This window comes from Diabrotica undecimpunctata, chromosome 3 (genome assembly GCF_040954645.1).
Source record: "Diabrotica undecimpunctata isolate CICGRU chromosome 3, icDiaUnde3, whole genome shotgun sequence".
Lineage (NCBI taxonomy): Eukaryota > Metazoa > Arthropoda > Insecta > Coleoptera > Chrysomelidae > Diabrotica > Diabrotica undecimpunctata.
This window is the reverse complement of record NC_092805.1, coordinates 48,195,782-48,220,026: the sequence shown is the minus strand read 5'-3', so window position 1 is coordinate 48,220,026 and position 24,245 is coordinate 48,195,782. Positions and strand designations below refer to the sequence as shown.

The window sequence follows — 24,245 nt, the reverse complement described above, 5'->3', positions numbered from 1 at the left end:
TTATTCCTAAAGGATTTTAAAAAATATTTTTGTCATTTAAATCAACGTTTATTTGTAATTTTAAACATTTTGTTATTTGTAAAATATTCAAAGATTGTCCAGTTTCAATTATTGGCCAGTTGAATACAAATAATTGGCATAAGCAAGTCATATTAATAAAACAATAGGTAGATACCTAGTTGTACTCTAGAATTAATAATAATAAAATAAAAAAAACAGAATTAAACCAATTTTGATTTTGTTTAACAACATAAGTCTTACAAAAAAAATTATCCTTATCTACAGAAAGAATACTTTTTTTAATGCACAAATTAAGATATATTTGGCTGCACTCGTAGTATCGGATATGTTTGCTTGAATTTATAATATTTTTCGTACAAATGAAACTATGTTTACCAATAGCTATTGAATTATAAGGAAAGTAATTCTGTTGGGGTTCATCATTACTTTCAGAACTGTTGAAAATTTTTCTTGTGTGACGTTGAGATATTTTTGTACGATTTGTTAATTCCATTGTGGTATTTGCTGCATTATCGTATGTGTTCAGGCGGTCATTGTCCATTTCAAGTCTTTTTGGGCATTTCTTTATTGTCGTATATAAGTCATTCTTCTATCCTGCCGTCCTACGAAAGACCCCCGTATCTCAAAAAATTTAAAAAAACGAGATAATTGCTTCTACACGTTTCTCTGAGACTACTGATGGTTGTTTTTTAAAGCTGACTTCTATTTGTAATAGATTTCGTATTAGTCCAGATGAAGAAGATAAAAATTTTTACGTAAAATTCTACTAAAATGGAGAATTAATTGAAACCTCTCAGTATCCAGAAAATACTAAAGGTAACAAATTTTACATATTAATAATGTATTTAGTTTTTAATTACTAAAATATTTACAGATCTGCAATTATCAGAAAATGGTCTATTTTCCGATAACATTGATGGAATGGAACACAATGATATGCAACCTTCTGAGCAGCAACAAAGTGATACTGATGCAATATCGTCAAAACCAAATAATGTTGGAGACGGTAATATTAAAAATACAATAAATAAAAATTAATTATTCCTAACAACATATGTTTTATTTACGGATGCAGAGAACGGACCTGGTTTGCAATACAGTAATATTTCTAACATACTTATGACAGAAGATAATAGTTCCAGTTCTACTTAAGTTACTAATAACAACCAAAACACGAATGATGATAATATAGTAAACTCTAACGAAACGAAACGCACACGGTATACAAAAAAAGAAATAAATAAAAAGTACTGGGACTTAAATGAAAGCCAAAATGTTTGCAAGATATTTTTCCTAACTACACTGGGTTATAAAAAGAACAATGATTGGCCAATTCATAGTTTGGTTAGACGATATTTTTAAGAAACGTCACATTGCACCCGAAAAAGATAAGCGTGAAAAACATCTCTCGCATAAAAAGATTGATACTGAAAATATTGAACGTCACATTGAACTATTAAATCCAACCATATCCCATTATCGAAGGGAACATGCCCCAAGTCGGCTTTATCTGCCAAGTGATCTAACTAATAATTTAATGCATAAAGACTATATCGAAAAACATTCAAATGATAAGTGTTCTTATGAAGTTTATAGAAAAGTAGTTAAATCAAAGAATATTTCTTTCACAAACTTATGACGTGAAGATTGTGAAACTTGTGAGGGATTTCAGTTACATAATACAATTCATTCAAAAGATAATTTACTTGAGACCTGTGAAATTTGTCAAAATTATAGCAAACATATTAATAAAGCAAAACTTGCGAGCGAATTATATCGACAAGATGCTGAGGGAGACCTTAATCAAGATACGATAAGTCTCTGCAGACCTTGAAAAAGTAATTATGCCTCCGCGAATCGACATGTTTGAAAAATTTATATTTACTCAAAGAATTGTCGTATATAATGAAAGTTTTGTGCCCTTGGGTAAATCTAGGTCTAGAAAACCATATGTAGCCTTATGGCATGAAGCCGTATCTGGGAGGTCAAAAGAAGATTTAATCAGCACATTTTATGCATTTCTTTTACACAACCGGGATGCTAAACACTTTACCTTTTGGTTAGATAACTGTTCCTCTCAGAACAAAAATTGGTCCTTTTTGTCATTCTTGGTGTATATAATAAATTCGAATAAGCTATCCGCAACAGATATAATTAATTACTTTAAACCTGAGACATAGCTTCATGTCCGCGGATAGCTGTCATCGCCAGGTAGAACTTTCTCTAAAAAGTATGAAAAAAGTGTATGACTTTTATGATGTTGTGGAAGCTGTAAAAAAATCCAACTCTGGACACGTAAATGTCAAAGAAATGATGGTGTCTGATTTCCGTGAATGGAAAAATTTTTCATCGCAAGCAAAACAAAAGAAGATCTGTTCACGAATTTATCTTTCTCAGATAACAAAAATTATAGTTGTACAAGAAGCTTTCACATTAAAAGTTCAAACGGATTATAAAGAAAATATGAGAGAGTTAGACTTTTTGCAAATAAAAGTAAATAAAAATGGTTTTACTGCTGTACCGGACCCCATGAGCGCTCCATGTGGAATACCAAAAACTAAAAATGAAAGTATTCTAAAAAACTTAAGTGAAGTTATGCCTGAAAATCGACGACATTTTTGGCAGAATCTTCCATTGTCAAATCCGAATTAGTAATTTTACTTACTGTGTATTTTGATTGAAATAAAACTACATAACACCATTTTATTTTGCCTTAAATTTTTCTAAACTAAAATAGCATCTTCAGTTTTCTTGTAAATTTTACGTAGTAAGAACCACGTAAAACACAATTTTTCGTTTTACGGGGTTTTTACTAAGAACTATTGCATGCTCAAAGAAATTTTAAATTCCGTAACTCCATTTTCTAGTAGCATCTGATTATTTATCATTATTTATCAAGTTAATTTTTACATAATAATTTTCGGGTAGCCAAAAATTATTATAATATTAATTTTACGCCAATACGACCGGTAATAGTTTTAGGGCAAAATAAAATATATTAAACCGCATTTTTTTCAAAACAATGTTACCTGGAGATACGGGGGTCTTTCGTAGGATGGCAGTATTATAGATACCTTCGGGGTTATATTTTTTTGTAATATATCATTTGTCTGCACAGTTTCTTCTAAAGGCTGAGTTTCATTTTTGTTCTCCTCTATAAGTAATTTTCTACAGACCATTTCTATGGAAATGTGTTATATTTTCTTCTAATATATCATTTGTCTCCAGGTATTCTAAATCGTCACGAATTTTTATATACAAATGGTTATTGCTCTTTTTAAACTCTTTATATAATTTATACAAAATAAACTTATGATAACTTGCTTCGTCAAACTTTCCTCAAAGTTTGGTGTGTAGAATGACCATCTACAAATAGGAATATTGGAAATGTAGTACCATTTTTTTTTTAATATGGATATAAAACATTTCCAATATATTCGTAAAATAACTTAACTTTTAATGTTATCACTATGTCCAATTCCCCTTAAAAAAGGCACTGAATTAACTTTAGAACTGCAAAGTCTTTTGTAGGGATAACTAAGCATCAGCTCAGTTACTTGATTGTATACAGAAAAGGTAAACATCACGTTGATGTTTTAATTTTGCCTGACCAGAATCTATCTCATAAACATTCCGTGCTCCACGAGGCGCAATAACTTTAAAATTTTTTGGGCACAGATAAAAACATGTTTCATCCCCATTAAAAATTCTAGTGGAGTCTTGCAGAATGTAATCTTAATTTTTACTTTTTAAAAATTCCTCGACTAAAACAGGAAACAGGTTTTCTCTGTGACATCCCATTTTCGATGGCCTTCAAGGAAAGCGCAACATCTTCAGCATATTTTTTTTGCATATTGTGCAGCCTCTTTTACTTTGGACATCTACAAAAAATACCTTTGTGCCTATGTTCCAATCACTAAACATACAATATTATCAATAAAATGTATTTTTGCAGTAATGGTCAAGTGGCTAATAACTGTCTAATATAAAAACATTACCACCAGTGACTAACATAGACAATTTAATGAAAAGAAAATAGTTTTGAAGAAGTTGAGAAAAACTCGAAACTACTTTAAAAACAATGACAGCGTACTACCTGTAGAATTCCTTGAGACCCGATCCCTCTAAAACCCAAGTCTGCGCTTTCCACCTTCGCGCAAAGGAAGCAAAGCGAGAACTCCAAATTGCGTGGAATGGTAATACATTAGAATACACAAACCAACCTATATATCTTGGAGTAACTCTTGACCGATCCCTCACCTACAGACAATATTGCATAAAAACGAGAGGGAAAGTAACAAATAGGAACAGCATGCGGAGGAGCGGCATGCCCTATACAAAGCTCGACCACCACGAAAGCGACTAAAATCCAGGAAAAGCTTCCTTGGAACAGTGTAGGATGAACCACCTCAGTATTTTCCTCTTCCCCAGGTTCAATGTGGGGAAAATAGATCAAGATGATGTGAACTGTGACTGTGGACAAACACAGATTATGGAACATCTTCTTACATGAATGAAACCGACGTAGCCCAATACTGGGCCGAAATTTTTTGAATGACATGTCCGGACACGATAAAGTAAAGTAAAGTAATGAAAAGGAAGCACATTCATGCAATTATTGACTTAAATTTACTCATTTTAAACATAATAAGAGTAGCTTACGACGATAAATTGTATGTAACAAAACGTACCTTATAAAATATTCGTTCTTTCAATACATTTTGTCTTTGCGATTTTTAAGTATTTTTGCTTAAAAATGTTAATACACAGTACACCATCTGATAGATCTCTCCATATTTTTTTAAGATTAGGTAGTACAATAAAATGAAGTTAGATACTATTTTTATAATGTTGCCACTGCCGTAAAATAATATCAGTGGTCAGTGTATTTCACTATATTCGTAAAATATTGTAAAAAACCTTCAATGTGCCAACAGCTGATGGTGACCAATCACTAGCAGCTTTGTGAAGTAGTATGTTATATTTTTTTTCCATAGAATTTTTTTATATATCACACCTAACGTGACTGTCCGACATACACTCATGGACAAAAATATCGAATATTTTGAAATTTTCAAATTTTTTTTTAAATAAATTCTAGTCAATCAAGTCGTTTATTGTGGAAAAGAGTTTATTTTAACAATGTTTAATAAACAATTTTTATGCGGAGAAAATTTCGAAAAAACAATAGTGCTTAATGCTAGATAAATAAGATTTTTTTACTCTAAAGTTAAATGCTAACTTAAATTGCTTAAACAAGACTTTTTAATTGAAACAAGTGCATGTTTAGTAACGATTATTCCTCCCTCTAGATTTTATTACAGCTTGCATCCTTCTTGGTATGCTTGCAAGTAAATTTTGGATATACCCTTGGGAAATAGCATTCCATTCATCCTGTGCAGCATGCCTAAGCTGCTCTATCGTATTTGGAACGGGATTTCTTTTTCGTATGTGGCGTTTTAGCTAATCCGAGATGTGCTCTATTGGATTTAAATCCGGACTAAATGGTGGCCAATCCAATCTTTGAATTTGGATCTCATCAATATATTTACTTATTATGGCAGCAGTATGTGGTCGAGCATTATCGTGCATTAACATGAATCTGTCATATCCAATGTAACCAACATATGGCAAAATATGATCTTGCAGAATATTTTGAACGTAAATGTCACCAGTCATTCATCCAATCACTTCCACAAGTGCGGTGCGTCCCTCCCAACTAATACCTCTCCAAAGCATTATTCCACCACCTCCAAAACTAACGATCTGGGTAAGATTTCAGGTGGCGAATCGTTCTCTAACTTTCCTGTAGACGTGGTTTCGACCATCTGACTTATATAATAGGATTCTGGTCTCATCAGTGAAAAGAACATTTTTCCAGTTGTCGATATTACAATGAATATGTCTTCTTGCAAATTCTAAACGACGAGCTTTATGATTTTGGAAAAGACGTGGAACTTTGGCAGGATGTCTATGCTTTAAGTCTGCTTCTTTTAATCTTCGTCTAACTGTTTTTGAGCTCACAGCTGTCTAACTGTTTTTGAGGTTCATCGATGTCAATGAACGATTTCTTGTAGAATTAAGAACCAAAAAAAGGTCAGCAATTGCGGTTGTGCACCTTGGACATCCTTGACCAGGCCTTCGTACAGAATTGCCTGTCTCATGGTACCTTTTTAAAATATTGGAAACTGTAGATTGACTTCTCCTGAGACGCCGTGCGATATTTTTTTGTGTATATCCTTTCTCGTATATAATTACAATCTGCGCTGCTTGGGCTTCATCGTCATTTACATAAAGAAGGTTTTTTATGATAAAATGCACGAATGACACTGCTGAATAAACGTCAAAATATTTTAAACCAATTGAGTATATCAGTCTACTATATGAGTAAAATCAGTAATCTAAAATTATTTTGAACTAATAGTGACTACACAAAAAGAATTGAAAAATTCCAAAATATTCGATATTTTTGTCCATGAGTTTTTTATTATCTACGATGTCTATAAAACTTACTTTTTAGTTCTGATGTTATTCTAAGTGAAATTTGTTTTTCCCAAGCTTTGTTAATATTTTCTGCTAGTCCAAACAAGGATGGTTTATCCGATGAAGGAAATTGTTTAATCATTTTTATGTATTCCTAGAAACAAATAAATAACTTGATTTTTAAAATGTCCTTTACAAGTTTGTTTAATCAAAAGTTTTGTTTTAATGTACTCTCTTCAACAGAAAAACAATGAAATAAAATTCACCAGTGAAAATTGTTTTGAACCTATTTTCTTGTGGCATCTTATACTCTAGTTCTCAGAGATGAAGATGCCACTGAACCTCTAACAATTATACAAACAAGCTGAATTTTGCAAAAAATATCAATTTTTTGAACTTGAATAAGATGCAAAAAAGTTTGCCCCTCCTACCCCAAAACTTCCCCCTAAAAACTAAGAATCTATACGCTATAGAAAAAAAAATGTTTAAAATAAGAAATGTAGCTGAGATAATTTCGAACAGAAATATTAATTAGCATAATTACATAAAATAAACCATTTTATTAGAAACAACAATTGAAACGACCGGAGATTTTAAATGTCAGTTAAGCGTTCGGAATCAATATTCTAAATAGGAGTCGCACTCGAACATTCGAAGAGTAAACTCGTTGTTATCATTTCGTAGTAATTGATTTTTAATATTAATGAGTTTTTAACTATCATATTAGAACAAATTTTTGAGAAAAAAGTGGTGAAGTGTTAAAATAGTATATCACACATCATTTGCGAATATTTAATTTACATCACAATATTATTAACATCCACAAAAAAATCAATATCTTTCCATTCACCTGTTGTGAGTGCTTATCTACCAACTGGTTGTTTTTTTTTCTCAAATTATCGTCTGTGGTTTTTCATCGCCAGAGGCGGACTTAGGTTAAATGTTTTGGAAGAAACTCCGAAAGAAAGCAAAAAATGGATAATCTTAAAACCATTTTACCATTAGATTTAAGAAGACAGGAATTAATGCTCTCATATGCATTAAAGCGGTACTCTTTACAATATCACCAAACTATTCGCTGCTCGAATATCGAGCAAGCAAAAACCCACATTTCCTTTTACGAAAGATGGAGACGAATCATAAATGAATTAAACATTAAAGTCCCCGTAATCTATCCTAGCAAGATGCCAACTTCCTCTCCTTGGCTAATGTCTTCTCTTTACATGAATTTGGATCTATTATCAGAAAATAAGAAAGAAAGCAATCGTCATTTAATTAATTCTAAATATCAAACCTTAATTTCTCAATTTTCCTCCTTCAAACAGTTTTTCACAGATGGATCTAAAACAGAACGTTGTGTAGCATCTGCCTTTGTAACAGAGGATGAAATAAAGAAATATAAACTAGCAGAGACTAATACAATTTTAACAGGAGAACTCTTTGCAATATTATAGCCATATGTTACGTTATAAAATGTCCTGAAACTAACTTCTTAATAATTACTGACTCACTAAGTTCTCTAGAAATCATCTCAAAAATCTATTTTTCCCATCCTGTGACCAAACTCATTAGACAAGAATTGCATAACCTAAACCACAGAAACATTGCTTTTCTGTGGGTGCCATCTCATGTTGGAATCACGGAAAACGATCTAGCGGATGAATATGCACGAAAAGCCTTCGAGGACACAACTATTGAATTCTATCCAAAAACTCCAGCGACATATCTCAAATCTTATTTCCACAGCAAAATAGTCAACATATGGAATAGCAGATGGTGTAAAAAACAGGCAAAATTACTTGAGATAAAACCAATATTTCAACCATGGTCTGATAGTTCCACCAATCGATTTTCTCAGGATATTATCACACGACTGCGGCTTGGTTATAGTCGCCTTACGCATGGACATCTGATGACAAGGGATCTACAACCGGAGTGTTATGCTTGCGAGACCCCGCTAACAATAAAACACCTTCTGGTGAAATATCATTCAGGATATCTCTGATTTAGTCTTTTTCAAGACTAATAAAGAGGATAAAACTGAATTTGTAACTAAAATTACAGATTTAATTTCAGGATCCAACCCATTCAGACAGGAATTCGCCATACACAGGAAATTCTTAAAGACCAAAAAATTCAGGCCCACCTCGAGGAGAGGTGGACCCACCCAGGAACAGCGACGAAATAACGAAGGTAAAGAAAAACAATCAGGAAACGGCGTAGAAGAAACTATGGCGCAAAATAACGTGAAAATAATGGATGAGGAGCCATTCCAAACAGTGAAATGTACCAGGAAGAACTCTAATGAAGATATCTTAGGAGCAAGACAGGGGGCGTCTACAAGCTCCGGAACAGAATCCGGAGTCGTCACGAAGAACCGTTACCAGGTCTTAAAAACGGTCAACGTGGAAGAATCTACATCTACAACGAACAAGAAGGAAAGGATCTCTCCTATCGTCATATCAGGACAAATAGGCAGCTACTCCACCTTCATCAGGGAAATCAGGACTCTTCTGGGACATAATAACTTCTAGATAGCTCCAGCTGACAGAGCAGGTACAAGGATGTACCTAAGAACAAACCAAGATTACGAGAAGCTCAAGCAGGATTTCATCTCTACGAGTACGGCTTTCCACACGTACACCAAAAAATCAGAGGTCACAAAGAAGATAGTGATGAAGGCAGCCCCTGGCATGGACCTGGAGGAAGTTGAAGCCGAACTACGTGATCAAGGAATTGTCGCAAAAGTGACAGAAATGAAAGATAGACAGGATGGAAGAACTAGTAAATCCTACCTATTCCAAGTCGACAAACAGCAGGATCTGAAGGAAGTAAAGAAAATCAACGGCCTCCAGAACATTAGAGTAAGATGGGATGCTTACTCAAAACCTTCAAGAGCTACCCAGTACTTCAACTGTCAAGAGTTCGGGCACTCGGCGAAGAATTGCTTTAAAGCTCCAAGGTGCATGAAATGTGCACTTAAACATCAAACAAGGAACTGTCCACTACCGAAGGGAAAAGAAAACAAAGTCAGATGCTGCAATTGCCAGAAAGAACATACTGCTAACTATTCAATGTGCAGGAAACACATTGAATACTTGGATCAACAAGCTGCACGAAGGAACAGGAACCAGCCTCAACCTAAAGCCACTCCAGCGCCACCGCATCCATCAACCTTCAGGACGACAGTAAGCGGACTATCTTGCGCTCAAACAACAAAGGGAACCCAACAGCCAACCTCCAAGCCAGAAGGAGTCAAGAGCGCATGGGCAGAAATCAACAAAATCGTCAATGTTAAAAAGATGATGGCCATACTTCAGGATATGAAAAAGGAATTACTCGCAGCTAAATCATTTGCAGAACATGCAATGATTTTCCTGAAATATGAAGAAATCTACAATACCAATTAAGCATCTAAGGATCCTGCAGTTCATCATAGCCTCACTCCGGCTAAGAATAAACGAACTTCGAGAGACGGTAATAAGACATAATTCAGATGTCATTTGCCTGTCGTGTGAAACACGCTACATGACGGAAACTCAACTACCAAGGATCACAAATTATGACGGATACGGAAGGAGGGACGTGCTCAACGACAGAGGAGTATCCATCTATGTTAAAAATAACATAGAATGGAACCAAGTAGTCATGGAAACAAACCACTTTGAAAACGTGGGAATCAAAGTAGGTAGTACTAATATCTTTTCTATTTGCAGGAAACAGTCAGAAGAATTAGCCATCGAAGAATTAGATGCTATGCTTAACTCATCACCAACCGTTGACTTAGCAGGAGACTTACAAACATCACGCCAAACATACATCATGGGGATGTGTGACGGACACAGCACCAGGAACAGCACTACTAAGGTACTGCGAAGACAGGGACAAGATGTTATTCGCACCAGACGAACCAACAAGGATCAGCCCCATAAGAGGACACAACAATTCAACGTTGGACTTATTTATCACAAAGGACGTCATTATAGAAGATGTTAGGGCCAACTTCGAATGCAGTTCGGATCACAAACCAGTCACAGGAAGGATGACATCAAGAGTCGATCTACCCACCATAGAACCAGTAGAAAGATGGCGATGGAAAGACGCAAGTTGGCCCAATTACAGAAGACAACTCAACCGAATCGAGATAAAGAGGGAATTCCATTCAATAGAAGAAGTCGAAAGAAAAATAGAAGATATAACTAGAAGAATTTAACAAGCCATGGAGGACAACATACCGAAATCTATGACGAACACAGGACTGATCATACCAACAGCACTTCAGGACATCATCAAGGACAGAAACAAGGCCAGAAGAGCATTCCAGAGGACCAGAAGACAGGAATTCAAGGAATACGGAGATACCCTATCCGAAGAAATAAGAGTAAGACTGAGAAGTCTTACTGAAAACCAGTGGTACAACAACATCAGAAAAGCTGAAGAAAACCATGGAAATGTTTGGAAAATGCTGAAAGCCAAGAGAAGAGGAAAACAAAAGATGCCACAAATTATGAACAACGAGGGAACACACTACGAAACCCAAGGACAGGATCAAAAGAAGAAATGAATTCCAAATAGAAGAAGAAGCCCACACCAGCCCATACGAAGTAGCAAGGATCATCAGAAAACTGAAAGGAAGCAGAGCGCCAGGACCAGAAGGAATCCATAACATCACCCTCAAGGAACTCCCAAAGAAGATCATAGTACATTTGTACTATATCTTCAAATACTGCTTGGAAAAAGGACACTTTCCGAACAACTGGAAACACGCCAAGATCATACTCCTTTTAAAACCGAAGAAAGACGGAAGAAGACCAGAAAGCTATAGGCTTATTTCTCTCCTAGAAACCATGGGAAAAATTCTGAAAAAGATCATCTACAAGAGACTGATGAAGCACACAGAAAGAAGAAGAATTATCCAAGAAGAACAATTCGGATTCAGAAAAGGAAGGAAGTGCGAACTTCAGTTAGCAGGAATCATCAGCGACACCAAAATAAAATTCAACAGGAACCAAAGGACAGGATTAGCCATACTGGACATAGAAAAAGCATATGACACGGTTTGGTAAAAGGCCCTAATCTTCAAGATGGACAAAGCTAGACTTCCTCACTACCTAATCAACATCTGTGACACATATCTAACTAACAGAACATTTCAAGTTTCAGCTGACCAAATGATGTCAACAATACAGGATATACACAAAGGAATGCCTGAGGGCAGCATCTTATCTCCAATTTTATATAACATTTTTGTTTCAGACCTACCAACAGATCCAAGAACTTCAACAGCTCTTTATGCAGACGATACAGCAGAGTATGCATTCGGAAAAGACGAAGGAAGAATCATCAGGAATATGGAAAACCACTTAGAGAAAACCACGAGATACACGGAAAAATGGAAGATAAAAATCAACGCCCAAAAGACGCAGTTCATAGTTTTCAGCCAGGGTACGAGAGCACCACAAAACGAAATCAGAGTAGAAGGCAACAGGATCCAGGAAGAAGACTCAGTCAAATACCTAGGAGTCCACCTCGACAGAAGACTCAACTTCCGGGTGCATACACAAAAAACTATGGTAAAAGCTAATGCAGCTAAAAGACTAATTCTCCCTTTCATTTTTAGGACCAGCCCGCTGTCCAAAGCCAAGAAAATTCAGTTGTACCAGGCCTACGTGAGATCGGTGATACTGTATGCAGTCCCAGTGTGGAGTTCCATCGCAGACACACTGGAGAAGATTAGAAGCTACCGAAACATCATGTTACCGGATCATCGACGGAACATCATGGGAAAACAGAGTAATGAATGCAACCATCAGAGAAAGGCTCCAGTACACACCACTGAGGGAGGTGGCCGAGAAAAGGACCAGTACTTCTTCCACCAGGCTACAAGAAGACTCTGAAAGACCAGGGACATCCTCGAGAAAAACAGGATCCAGAGGATGCACAGAACCACCCACAAACTGATCGACCATCTGATCAGGGTCTAGCCGGATGGTTGCCGGAAAACAACCAAGCAGGGAAGCAGGTACGGTGCCGTAATTAGTACCTACAGAAAAAGACGAGGATAAAATCACCCAAAGATGTCCAGGATGCCAAGAGGACAAATAACCAAGAAGCAGGCGGTGCAAGTGCGAAAAGCTGAAAAAAGAAGGCTAAAATGAATCAGAGCAATGTTAATTTTTATTAGGCAATAAATGTTTTTATTTTTATTTTTATTTTTTTATTTTTCATTATCAAAAAGTAATAAACCATTTATACAAAATTTAATTGTTACACTATTCAATTATTGTTAATATTTTTTTTTCGCTAATAGCCTTACAGGCTGATGCGAATTTGTAAATAAAAAAAAATATTCTAAATAAAATTTTTATTAACTCAACAATGAAAATTCGATATCTTTTGATCAAAGTAACTTATCCATAAAAATTGAAATAAAATGCAGCTTTCGTATGCAATTTTTGCATTTTGCCGCAAATAAAGCCAGCAGTCTAAATGAAAGTTAAAATATAAGGATGAAAAAGATCCATTTAAGATTATAAGGACAATAGCAAAAGCGTGTGATCTGTAAATTGATATAATATAAAAAACGAATACCTTGTATTGTGGCACATTTGGCACAGTAAAATTCAGACCAAAAGGTTTCCAACGGTGGCTTATCACGTCATCAATAAAATACTGTTTAGTATAGGAATGCACAATTTTTAAGTCATCTATATTTTCAATTCTACCTCCGTATACTGCATCAGAGGTCAACCCAGATATAAACCGCCACGGGATTTGTGGGCCTTGATTACTCCAGAGATCTTCCACTAATTTTACGCTTGTAGAAAGATCTGTATCACTGAAATCGTAGTATTTTGACCAACCTGAAACATGAAATCCTAATTATTAAAAAGTGTGATGTATATTGTTCATTTTACTGGACAACAGAATTTTTTTTATAGGTATATACGAAAACTTTGTTTTTAAATTATTTGAGATTGATGATTTCAAATATAAAATCATGTTTTTCCTGTAAGCTATACCTTTAAAACATTGTATATATTATTTTATAGTGCATATTTTTACAACATTTTGACAGTCAAAAATGTGAGATAAAAATTACGTGCTATAAATTATATCATTATGAAATCCATAAACTATCCTAGAAAGAACTTAATATTGTAAAGCTTCTGTTTATATGCTTTAGCAGAAGAGTCTCAATGAATACTTCAGTAATATTTGACCATCATATTAACACGTAAAATACCACGTGGTATAATGCGCGTGCCACACCCAATTTTGTTGTTCGGGCCGCGTGGCACATATGTTGTGCCTAAATGCAGTCTGGTATTTTGGGGATCTTGGTTTACACGGTGTGCCGCATGTTGAAAATATGTGGAGCGGAAAGCCAAATAGTGATTTTGGTCCGAAAAATATTATACCTATATAGTATTTTTTTTTCTGAAAAATGGCTTTTTCGGAAAAAAAAGTCACTTGAAAAAATACAAATTAATGATATATTCTTTTTTGTAATATTTATTCAAAAAATATAAAATAGGGTTACTTGAAAAATGTTTGAATACCTAAAGACTAAAACAAAAGCAAACGGAAAACATACTTTTAAACATAAGTAGTAATTCTTACGTTAACATTTACATTATATCCACGCAAATACAATAAAAAAATGTAAAGATAGAACTTGATGTTTATATACACTACCGAGTATAAAATTAGAGTCACCCCGTAATTTGAATTAATTTTAGAAATTATTATTCTGTTTTAACTATGTTCGGTTGTAACATAGTTTACTAAGGGATTGCTTAAAGAAAACAACGTTTTTGTCGTTTAAAGTTTATTAAAAATAATGGAAATGAAGAATTTTCCTTTGATATACTAAATATTGAAAAGGGACAATTTTAATTTGATGTACTTTCTGTTGAAAATAAGAAATTTTAAGAACTTCAGTAGTAGCGAGTATTCCCTTCTCTGGCAGTGATAACAGCTTGCAAACGAAAAGGCATGCTTTGGATCAGATTTTGGATCACATTCTGCGGAAGATTATTCCATTCTTGCACCAATATGTCACGAAGCTCTCTCGAATTTCTGGGGGTCGGCAAATGACTCCGTAAACGTCTCTTCATCTCATCCCAAACATGTTCTATGTGATTGATATCTGGACTGCGAGCAGGCCAAACAAATCGTGCGATTTGAACCTCGTCAAGGTACTCAGTAACTATCCTAGCAGTGTGGATCCGTGCATTATCATGCATAAATGTTGCGTCGTCTCCAAGAATAACCATAAACGGTAAATGCTAAAATAACACATGCTTGAGCATATCTCTCGCCTGGACGTCGCCACACTCTTACACGTTTGTCTGAGCTCGTAAAACAGAATCTCGATTCATTGGAAAACAATACATGACTCCAATCCTGCATTGTCCAAGCCAAGTGTTCTCGTGCAAAATTCAATCTGGCAATTCGGTGTTCACGGGAAAGCGGCGGTCCAGTTACACTAGTTCAAGAAGATAAACCACCAGCATGAAGTCGTCTCCTAACTGTCCATTCACTTATGTTTACATTTCTCACTTCTTGCAGATGATTTCGAAGAGAAACTGCCGTGACCGTTCGGTTTCTCAAAGCAATAGAAACGACAAAGCGCTCATCTCTAGCTGTTGTAATCCTGCCTTGACCTGAACCAGGTCTTCGAGTAAGCAGACCGGTCTCTTCGTACCGTTGCCATACTCGTTGCACACTCGAGAGACTTACACCAACGTTTCTCGCAGTTTCGCGCTGACCGTGGCCATCTTCTAACGCTGCCACAATTCTTGCCGCCACAACAGAATTTATGCTCATTGCAATACGCTGACAGTGATAACAATACAGAAACAATTTACAATTGACGTTAAAATCATAGAAACAAAAACTGTGCTGATAACGGTTTTTAGGAATTAGGTTAAGGGGTCCTTTTATCTCAAACGCTTGTCGAAACAACAACGACAATAATTTTTTGTTTCAAGAAATCCATTAGTAAACTACGTTACAACCGAAAATAGTTAAAACAGAATAATAATTTCTAAAATTAATTCAAATTACGGGGTGACCCTAATTTTATGCTCGGTAGTGTATTATGTATACAAGGAGACACTTGTATAATAATTATCCGTATTGGTCTCGTCAATGCACACTTTTTTACCAGGCTTTAACACTTTTTTAAAAGAATTGCAAGGAAGGGAGTAATTCTGCGAACTCTGCAAAAGCATTATAATTATTATCGCTAAAATGCCACTTACTTAGCAATAACTCAAAAAGGTTTCTCGACATAAGACGGCTGATTTCATTTTGATATAATAATGATTTTTTCCAATACGATTTTTGTCCACTTTTTGATGCGCGATTTTTGTGTCAGTCCTTCTTTTGCCAAACACTGCTCGCCATAGAGATTTAATTTCGTTAACCATGAGATTAATCACTTCGTCACAAACAAATAACTAAAAAAAAACTATAGGGATGCCTAATTATATAATCTTCATAGATTTGAGCTCTAACTCCTGTATCTTTTCTATCAAAGTCAAAATTCTTTAAGATGATCCGTCAACAGGTTTCCACTGTAAGTTATTCAAGTCAATTAGGTCATCTTGATAATTACTTCTATTTTCTGGGTCACTTTCAGCTCTGTACTAGAAAATTACGTATACAATAACATTGTCTACATTTTGTAAATTTGCTTCTTGACATAATTTAGGTTTTTTTGGGACAAAAACTGCACTAACATCGCTATTTTCATCTTCCGAATCACTCGAAGCTTGCGAAATAGAAGAGTAAGCATCGGACGAATAAACATCACCTATTATTCCAGAATCACTTTCTTCATCCTACAACTGTAAAATGCGTTTCTGTCCTTTTTTGTAATCTTTTATTATGCATAAACCTTGATTACATTCACTTTACTACACCGTTATTCTCAAAACTCTGTTCATCTGAGGTAATAACAGACTGGCTGAACGAGCCGCTTGATTCTCGAGATGGTTACTTTGTCCTAGAATACCAGGTAGTGCCATGGCACAACGTATGTACCACGTGGCCCCGTAGAAGCAATATAAATTCTTTGGGTCGCGTGGCACAAAACTTAGGCCACAAAAACCTTTCAAAATTCACTAAAAAAAAAACAGTAACCCAAAAATATTATTCAAATAGATTATAAAATACCTTAGCAAACAGAGACTATTACAAAAAAAAATTGGTTCCAGGGACCAACAATTTTCATTGTATGGTGGCGCTTAAGGTGTTAATAGGCCAGTAAAGGAAAAAATCTTATACCGGTTTTTAAAAACCGGTTCTAAAAGATATATGAGATATCGCTGATAACAAATACTTAAAAAGTAAAAAAAATTATTTTTTGCCAATTAAGTGTTTCTTATACATTTTAGAGAAACACGGTTTAATTAAACTTATACTACATGAACAAATGGCCAAGATAATTCTAAAAAATCTTAATTTTTTCAGTAATTTATAAATGTTAATAACTTTGTTTTTTGCATAAAAAAATTGTAATATAACTAATTAAAATTATGACAATAAATGAATTATTAAAGTTTGCTAAATATCTGCTAGATGGACCAAACAGTTTTTAAGTTATTCAGTTTCTTATTTTAAAAAATGAATATTCTGCGTACTATAGATGGAAAGATATTGTAAATTATTCCAACGCGTTTTAATTATATGTTTCATTCTAAAAAAAAAAGAAGCTCGAAAAGTTCTCTTCAAAACTTTAACGTGACGCTCTTTTAAGAGTACGATTATTCTAACGGGTTAAAACATTTTTTACCTATGCATTGCATATGCCATCCATAATTTGGATCATAAAATTTAGATCTTTACTTTTAATTTCCAGCTCTTAATGTTAATAAACCATGTAGTTATGATTTTAAGAAAAAATGCTATCTTGGTTTCTATTGGTCATAAAAGGTCCTTTCTTGTCTTAATTGTTTTTTGATTATCATCTCAGTGAGCTCCCTTACAAGAACATGAAATAAAAAATATCAAAGTTAACATAAATGTTTATATGCTAAAAAGTGAGCCCTCATTCACACGGTTTTTTCTAATAAGAATTTTGATAAAATGTTAACATTTTTTAATGTATCCTAAAACTAAAGCCTTAAAAAACCGATTGCAATCTGTTAAATCCCTCTCGACTCAGTATTTGGGCAAGTAAGGTTTGTTTAAATAATGGTTTTCCGGGATAAACAACTTAAATAACTTACAGAGTATTTTATCGATCTAGCAGAGATTTAGCACATTTTAATGACTGATTAATTGCCATTATTTCAATTATTACGTGTTATTATTCAAAGAACAAAGTTAACAAATTAACATTTATTAATTACTTCAAAAATAGGTTTTTTTTAAATTATGTCGGACATTAAAGGTCTTTTTAAAATCTACAACTTTTATTGAAACCATACCATATGAGATTGGCCATTGTAAACAATAGAAAGGCCGTTTCTAACTAAGAGATTACGTTATTTTTGTATACATGTATACAGAAAATATCAAACTGTAAAAAAACTACAATTTCCAGAAAAAATTCGATTTCAGATTAGAATTCAGTGCCAACAAAATATTCCAAAGTACTACAAAATTTTATGCACCAAAACAAAACTTTTTCCATTATTATAATGCTAATATAATAAGAATATTCATATGTGTACTTTTAATATAAATAAATAAATAAAAAAATACCTTGCGGAATATATTTTCTCCTTTCTTGAAATAACGCATGCACGCAGGCTAACACGAAAAATATTTTGGCAGAATTGGCATTTAACTTGTCAATATACTTTTCTCCAAACGTAGAGAAGGTTCTTAGAATGTTATTTTTTATTCCTTGTGATGTTTCGTAAACTACTTTTAAGCTATTTTGTGCCAAAACGAAGTTAAAATTCGGAGTAGGTTCGGACACCAACCACAATCTGGAGCATTAATAAAAAGGAGGTGATAAAACAAGATATTAAAAATTATCGTATACTATCTAAATTATTATATTTGTCCAATGTAGTCCCTCCTTTGGTATTAGTTATCTATATGTAAACTTTATCTGTAATATGAGCTAGAGAGTCCTTGTAAATATTTAAACAAAATAATTGATAACTCTTATTTAACCCGAACAGAAGACTGAATATAAATATGACTATTAAAAAACATTATATTTAAAAATTAATAACAACTTAACAACTCCGACAGAGCCGGTGTTTCATGTGAAGTTGAATTTCTTTTGGGAGACTACAAATCGTCTGCTTCCTGCGCTTGTCTTTCTCGGTAGCCACTAAGAAAATCCAAAGTCCAGATAAATCAAATCAAGTCCTTTATTAAAGACATTATTTTTTTAAGTTATTTAAGGCATTTATTGAAGTCAAACTGTTGACTTCAATAAATTAATCACGAACTTTGTCACTGTTTTCGATAATAATAATTTTATGTGGGTATTCAACATCCCTTTCGCAATTAAATCATTGCGTCTCGTTAAAAAAACGTAGGAAATGATTTTACTTTAAATTAACCTTCATAAACTTATGGTCAAAAAATTACATTAAATACTGAGTCAAGTACAAATGTACCCTAAGAGTTTTGGCTTATTTTTTTTATTAAAATTAAGGAATATCAAAAAGAAATACACTTTGATTAAATAAATAATATATATTTTTTATGTACTGCAAACATTGATAAACGATTAGACACATTTGAAAAAATAATATAAAATGATTATGAAATCAAGAAAAATAACTAAGACAATAGATAGAATGCTGTGAAATTTTAACTAATAGTTTAGTTATCACACTTGTTACAAACTGTTATACTTTTTGAATGTTTTGGATACACGTATCGATTGCACCGAATACAAAACTTTCGACATTTCTTATCTTTATTTCTGGTCCATAAAAAACATCGCTGCTGTCTAGCAATACCGAGAACAGCTTATTCATACGTTATGTTTATTTTTGACAAAATGGTTAGCATGGCTTACTTTACTTATCATTGAAATGATATTACTTGTAATTTTGGTACCTACAAATTATATTTTTGCTAATTAATTGTTGGCCAAACTTCAATAAAAATTTATATAAATTACTTAAATCAATTTGCATATAATGCCGAGCTACAATCAGCCAAACCCAAAATCTTCAAACCGTACTTGTACAGCTTTCTCTTCATGTAAATCCGAAAAGGAGCCTTAGTTTGGACTAAATGCTTATTAATGAATGAGTGATACAAAACCATCAAATACATCTCTGAGTGCGCAAAGTTATCAATGAATTTCTTTTATTCTCTTGTTTTAAAATAGTCTAATCTTCGGAAGGACACAATATGTTGGAATCTGTTGCGAGACATGATAGATCAAAGTAAAGGACGACATAAAGTTGGTTCTCGATCCCATAATACACGTATTGGTTTTCAAGCAAGATGCCAGGCTCTAAATATATTAGGTAAAATAAATGCCTCCCGTTCTTCTTGCACACAGAAAAATAGGCCGTTTCATTTATTGCATGCTATAATTCGGCTTTTATGTTCGTCTCCAATAAAATCACATTCATAATGTTGCGAAAAAAATTATTCAAAAGCTCATTTTATGGTGGAAAATTAAGAACTAGATCTAGTTAAATCTGTTGAAATACTTTGTATAAGTATTATATTTTCTTCTCTTTATCCTCACAGTAATTTTACTTCTGCTCACACACTACCATCTTTAAAAATATGTACTAGATTGAATTTTCAGTATAATTGACTTATACACTCGCGATCATAAAATCCGGGTCACCTTGAAAATCACCGATATTTCATTTTTTACGAGCTTTATCGTAAATATTAATAACACAAATATAAACTATTGCATGTTTCTGAGAATTGTTGCGGTTTCCTTTGGAACAAAGAATTCCAATAGTGCCGATTTCGCAGTAAAGTGCACACTTCCCAAAATTAACGCTACCTGTAACTCCGCTTGTTTTAAATGTCTCGTTTGTACTTCGACTTTCTGTTCAAATGCAACGAACAAACGTTTATTATTGCCACCATTAGTGTTTATTAGTGCCATTATTAGTGTTTATTTTTTGACAAAAATGCCTTTGACTGTTGTTGAAACCGCACAAATTGTTGCACTTGTGGAAGACGGTCACACTCAACGGCAAGTCGCAAGAACTGTTGGCGTAAGCCTTTCTACGGTTCAACGAGTGCTTCAACGCTTTCAGGAGGCAAGTTTGCTAACCAGGCGACCTGGCTCTGGACGAAGAAGAACGACCAAGGCACTAGATGACCGTTTCCTTGTATTTCAGGCTTTACGAAACCGGACCTCAACTGCGGTTATGCATCAAAATCGTCTAGAGGAAGTTCGAAATCGCAATTTTAGTGTTGCAACAGTCAGAAGAAGACTTCGTACTTCTTGACTATCTTCTCGGGTAATGGCTAGAGGACCGCCACTTCGCCGGGTGCCTCGAGTTGCACGACTAGCTTTTGCTCGACAATACGCGCATTGGGGAATTAACGATTGTAGCAAAGTGTTATTCTCAGATGAATCCCGTTTCTGCCTAACTGGATCCGATGGACGTGTAAGAGTTTGGAGTAGAACCAGTGAACGATTTTCACACGCTTGCATTGCTCCAAGAATGCCATTTGGTGGAGGCTCAGTCATGGCTTGGGGAGGTTTATCTTCCGACTTCCACACAGAATTACCCTTCATCGAAAATGGGTCCCTAACTGCACGAAGGTACATTACGGAGATTCCGGAAGAACATGTTATGCCCAACATGGCAGGGCTTGGAGAAAACGCCGTTTTTATGGAGGACAACGTGCGACCGCACGTTGCCAGGATCAGTATGTAATACTTGGACGAAGTTGGAATTACGAGGGTACCCTGGCCAGCTAGGTCTCCGGACCTGAATCCCATCGAACATCTCTGGGACGATTTGAAAAAACGTATTCAAACCCATACACCTCCTCCTAATAACGCACAGGAGCTTAAGGATCTGTTAGTGAGAGAGTTGAATAACATACCACAACATGTAATCCGGAGAAAAATTGAGAGTATGCCTCGTCGTCTGCAAGAGGTTATTAGAGCAAGGGGAGGCAATACACGATATTGGTCATTGAAATTTCACTGATTTTTTACCACGTTCTGTATTTTCCATTTTTTTTCGTATGTCTGTTTTATCAACAATTTGATTTGTTTTCTGTTTTTTTCAAGAAAAACAATAAAAAACCATTTTTTTCTTTCAAAACAAACGTTGATGACAAATAAAAAATACATTAGCCAAAAAAAAGGTTATTACTGCACCAGAGGCAAAAATATTTAAGAAACTTAAAATTTTCAAGATGACCCGGATTTTATGATCGCGAGTGTATATTACTGATCTCTCCATCACTAAATTCATCTCTCCCATCAACTTCTGTCAATATATCAGTCTCTTCAATATAACTTTAAACTATCTTCTAGTACCAAATCAATAAAATAACTACTGTAAGCGTATGTTTCTAATATCGCCAGTAGTTCTTCATCAGTTACCGTTTTCGGATTTCTAAACTTTGGTGTTTCACTTATTTTTATAAAGCACGTTCTTGATAATCCACTACAAACATACCTAAACACACAAGAACTTAAACTGCACTGAAATGGTGGGATAAACACCTCTGCGTAGCAGCTATGTGCGGCTAAACCCCAACGAACAAAACTGACTATAACTAGTTGAAATATACTGCAATCTATTAAAACTTCCTTATGCTAAATTACACATAAACATACCTGAAAGAAAATTAAATAAACAAAATTATTTTTGAAATTATCGCCAAAAGTTACGTCTCGGGTTCAACTTCATCCCGATCGGGTTTATGAAGGTTAACGCAGTAAAATATTTCGAAGTAACATGAATATGTACACTAACAGTATTTACAAATACTATAAACACATACAGACACATACATCATACCTAAACTTTTGATGAGGTTCAATACTTTTTTGGGTTTGAGTTAACACTGGCAACCAATAAGTAACCAAGTGTAAATTTTTCAAGATCAACCAAGAACCAGACTCTGAATATCTTTTAAGTGCTTCGATAGCTTTATTTTCTTGTCCTTCGCCCATAGCAACCTATAAAAACAAGATTGAATACTTATTTGATGTTTTATTTATTAGAACAAAGCATTATCAGTATTTACATTGTAAGTTTCTTACTCCAAGAGGTTAAATCATTTTTTTTTGCATATCATTTATCTAGTTTGAGATTTATTTAGTATTGATGAGAATTAAAGTAAAATGATGCTAACTATTTAGAAAAGTTTATATATAAAAATCAATAAAAAGATGAAATATTCCAATATTCCAAACTTCTGGACATCTGTGTAGGATATGCTTTTTGTGGTTTTCTGAGTTTGACTCCTAGTTGAATAATTTTGGTTTTAAGGAAAAACCATTATTTTGACGACGTTTCGACAAGGTCGCATTTGCCATTGTCAAGTCAGGTAGTAACGCTTCTTGCTGGTGCTTAAAGTAAACTTACTTGAGTTTGTAAATAAGTTAATTATTGTATGCATATATAATCAAATAAAACAATTTAATACGAATGAAAACCAATAGAATATAAATATAAAATAAGAAAAACGTGGTTGTAATCTGTATTATAAACAAATCGTGAAAATTATATATATTTTAATTCCTTTTAACCAAAAATAAATTTAAGACTTTTACCTCAATATATTGTTGAGACATATTGTTTGCTATTTCCCTTATTTCTGAAACTGGATCTGTACCAGACACCGCCAAGACTAATATAGGAACAGTGGGATTAGATTCTTTGTATATAATGGACAGATCCAGGGAGGATGGATCCAGGGATTTTATACCTGCAACAATAGAAAATTAGTTGAATCTGATTCAAAATTAATTTTTTTTTGTTGCGTTACAATCATTTCTTAATCGATAAATTTAAATGTGGGGAAGATTTATTTAGTTGTGAATATTCATTAAGATTAATTTAATGAATACTATTACAAGAATTAATATTACACTTAACAGGCTTCCAAGTTTAACCGCGTCGATTATCACTGAGCTTTTGACCTCCTCTCTGATGTTTTCTTTAGGGCTTCCGAAGTCTTAGTCTCCCGAGCCTCCATACACTACTACACTGATCACTTAGTAGTAATGCAGTAATGCATAGATTAGTGATCAGTGTAGTAGTGTCTGGAGGCTCGGGAGACTGAGACCTCGAAAGTTCTAAAGAAAATATCAGAGAGGATAAACACATCCAAATTTTATTTCAAAGACATTCAATCGGGATAAGATCTCGTGAACGAGATGGCCATACCCATGCTCCTATTCAGATCTGTCAATGATAATTTTATCTTCTCAAGAAGGTTTCAAGGAGTCAAGAAAACATTTCCTAAACAATAAAATTGATCCCAGTTCTTAAAATCAGCAGTTCTTTGTGTAAATATATAAAAAATACTTTATGTGCAAATAATAGAAGCTAAAGTTTAGAAGTATATAGTATATAAAATCAATTGTGGAACATGCCTATCAATCTTAATCATCATTACAGTTTAACAGTGAGCAAGTGAGCAAAACTAGACTGAGCTTATGGATGGTTTTTGACCAGAAAGCAACGACTGACATACAATAATAATTCTATTTAATTTTTTCCTATTGTTTTGCGCTTAATAGTCAGATTTCAAGGAGTCAAGAAAACATTTCCTAAACAATAAAATTGATCCCAGTTCTTAAA

The 24,245-nt window shown here is 34.1% G+C and overlaps 1 protein-coding gene across 2 annotated transcripts in view; it reads right to left on the bottom strand.

Annotated features, from left to right (window-relative positions):
• LOC140436773 (cytoplasmic dynein 2 heavy chain 1-like) overlaps positions 1–24,245 on the bottom strand; it is a 157,912-nt gene that overhangs the window by 25,020 nt on the left and 108,647 nt on the right. For both annotated transcript variants that reach the window (XM_072525859.1, XM_072525858.1), the window contains exons 23-27: positions 23,213–23,367; positions 22,455–22,615; positions 18,223–18,452; positions 13,096–13,367; positions 6,535–6,658 (exon numbers count right to left, since the gene is read on the bottom strand). In XM_072525859.1, coding sequence (XP_072381960.1) covers positions 6,535–6,658; positions 13,096–13,367; positions 18,223–18,452; positions 22,455–22,615; positions 23,213–23,367 — 942 coding nt within the window. The remainder of the gene's footprint in view (positions 1–6,534; positions 6,659–13,095; positions 13,368–18,222; positions 18,453–22,454; positions 22,616–23,212; positions 23,368–24,245) is intronic.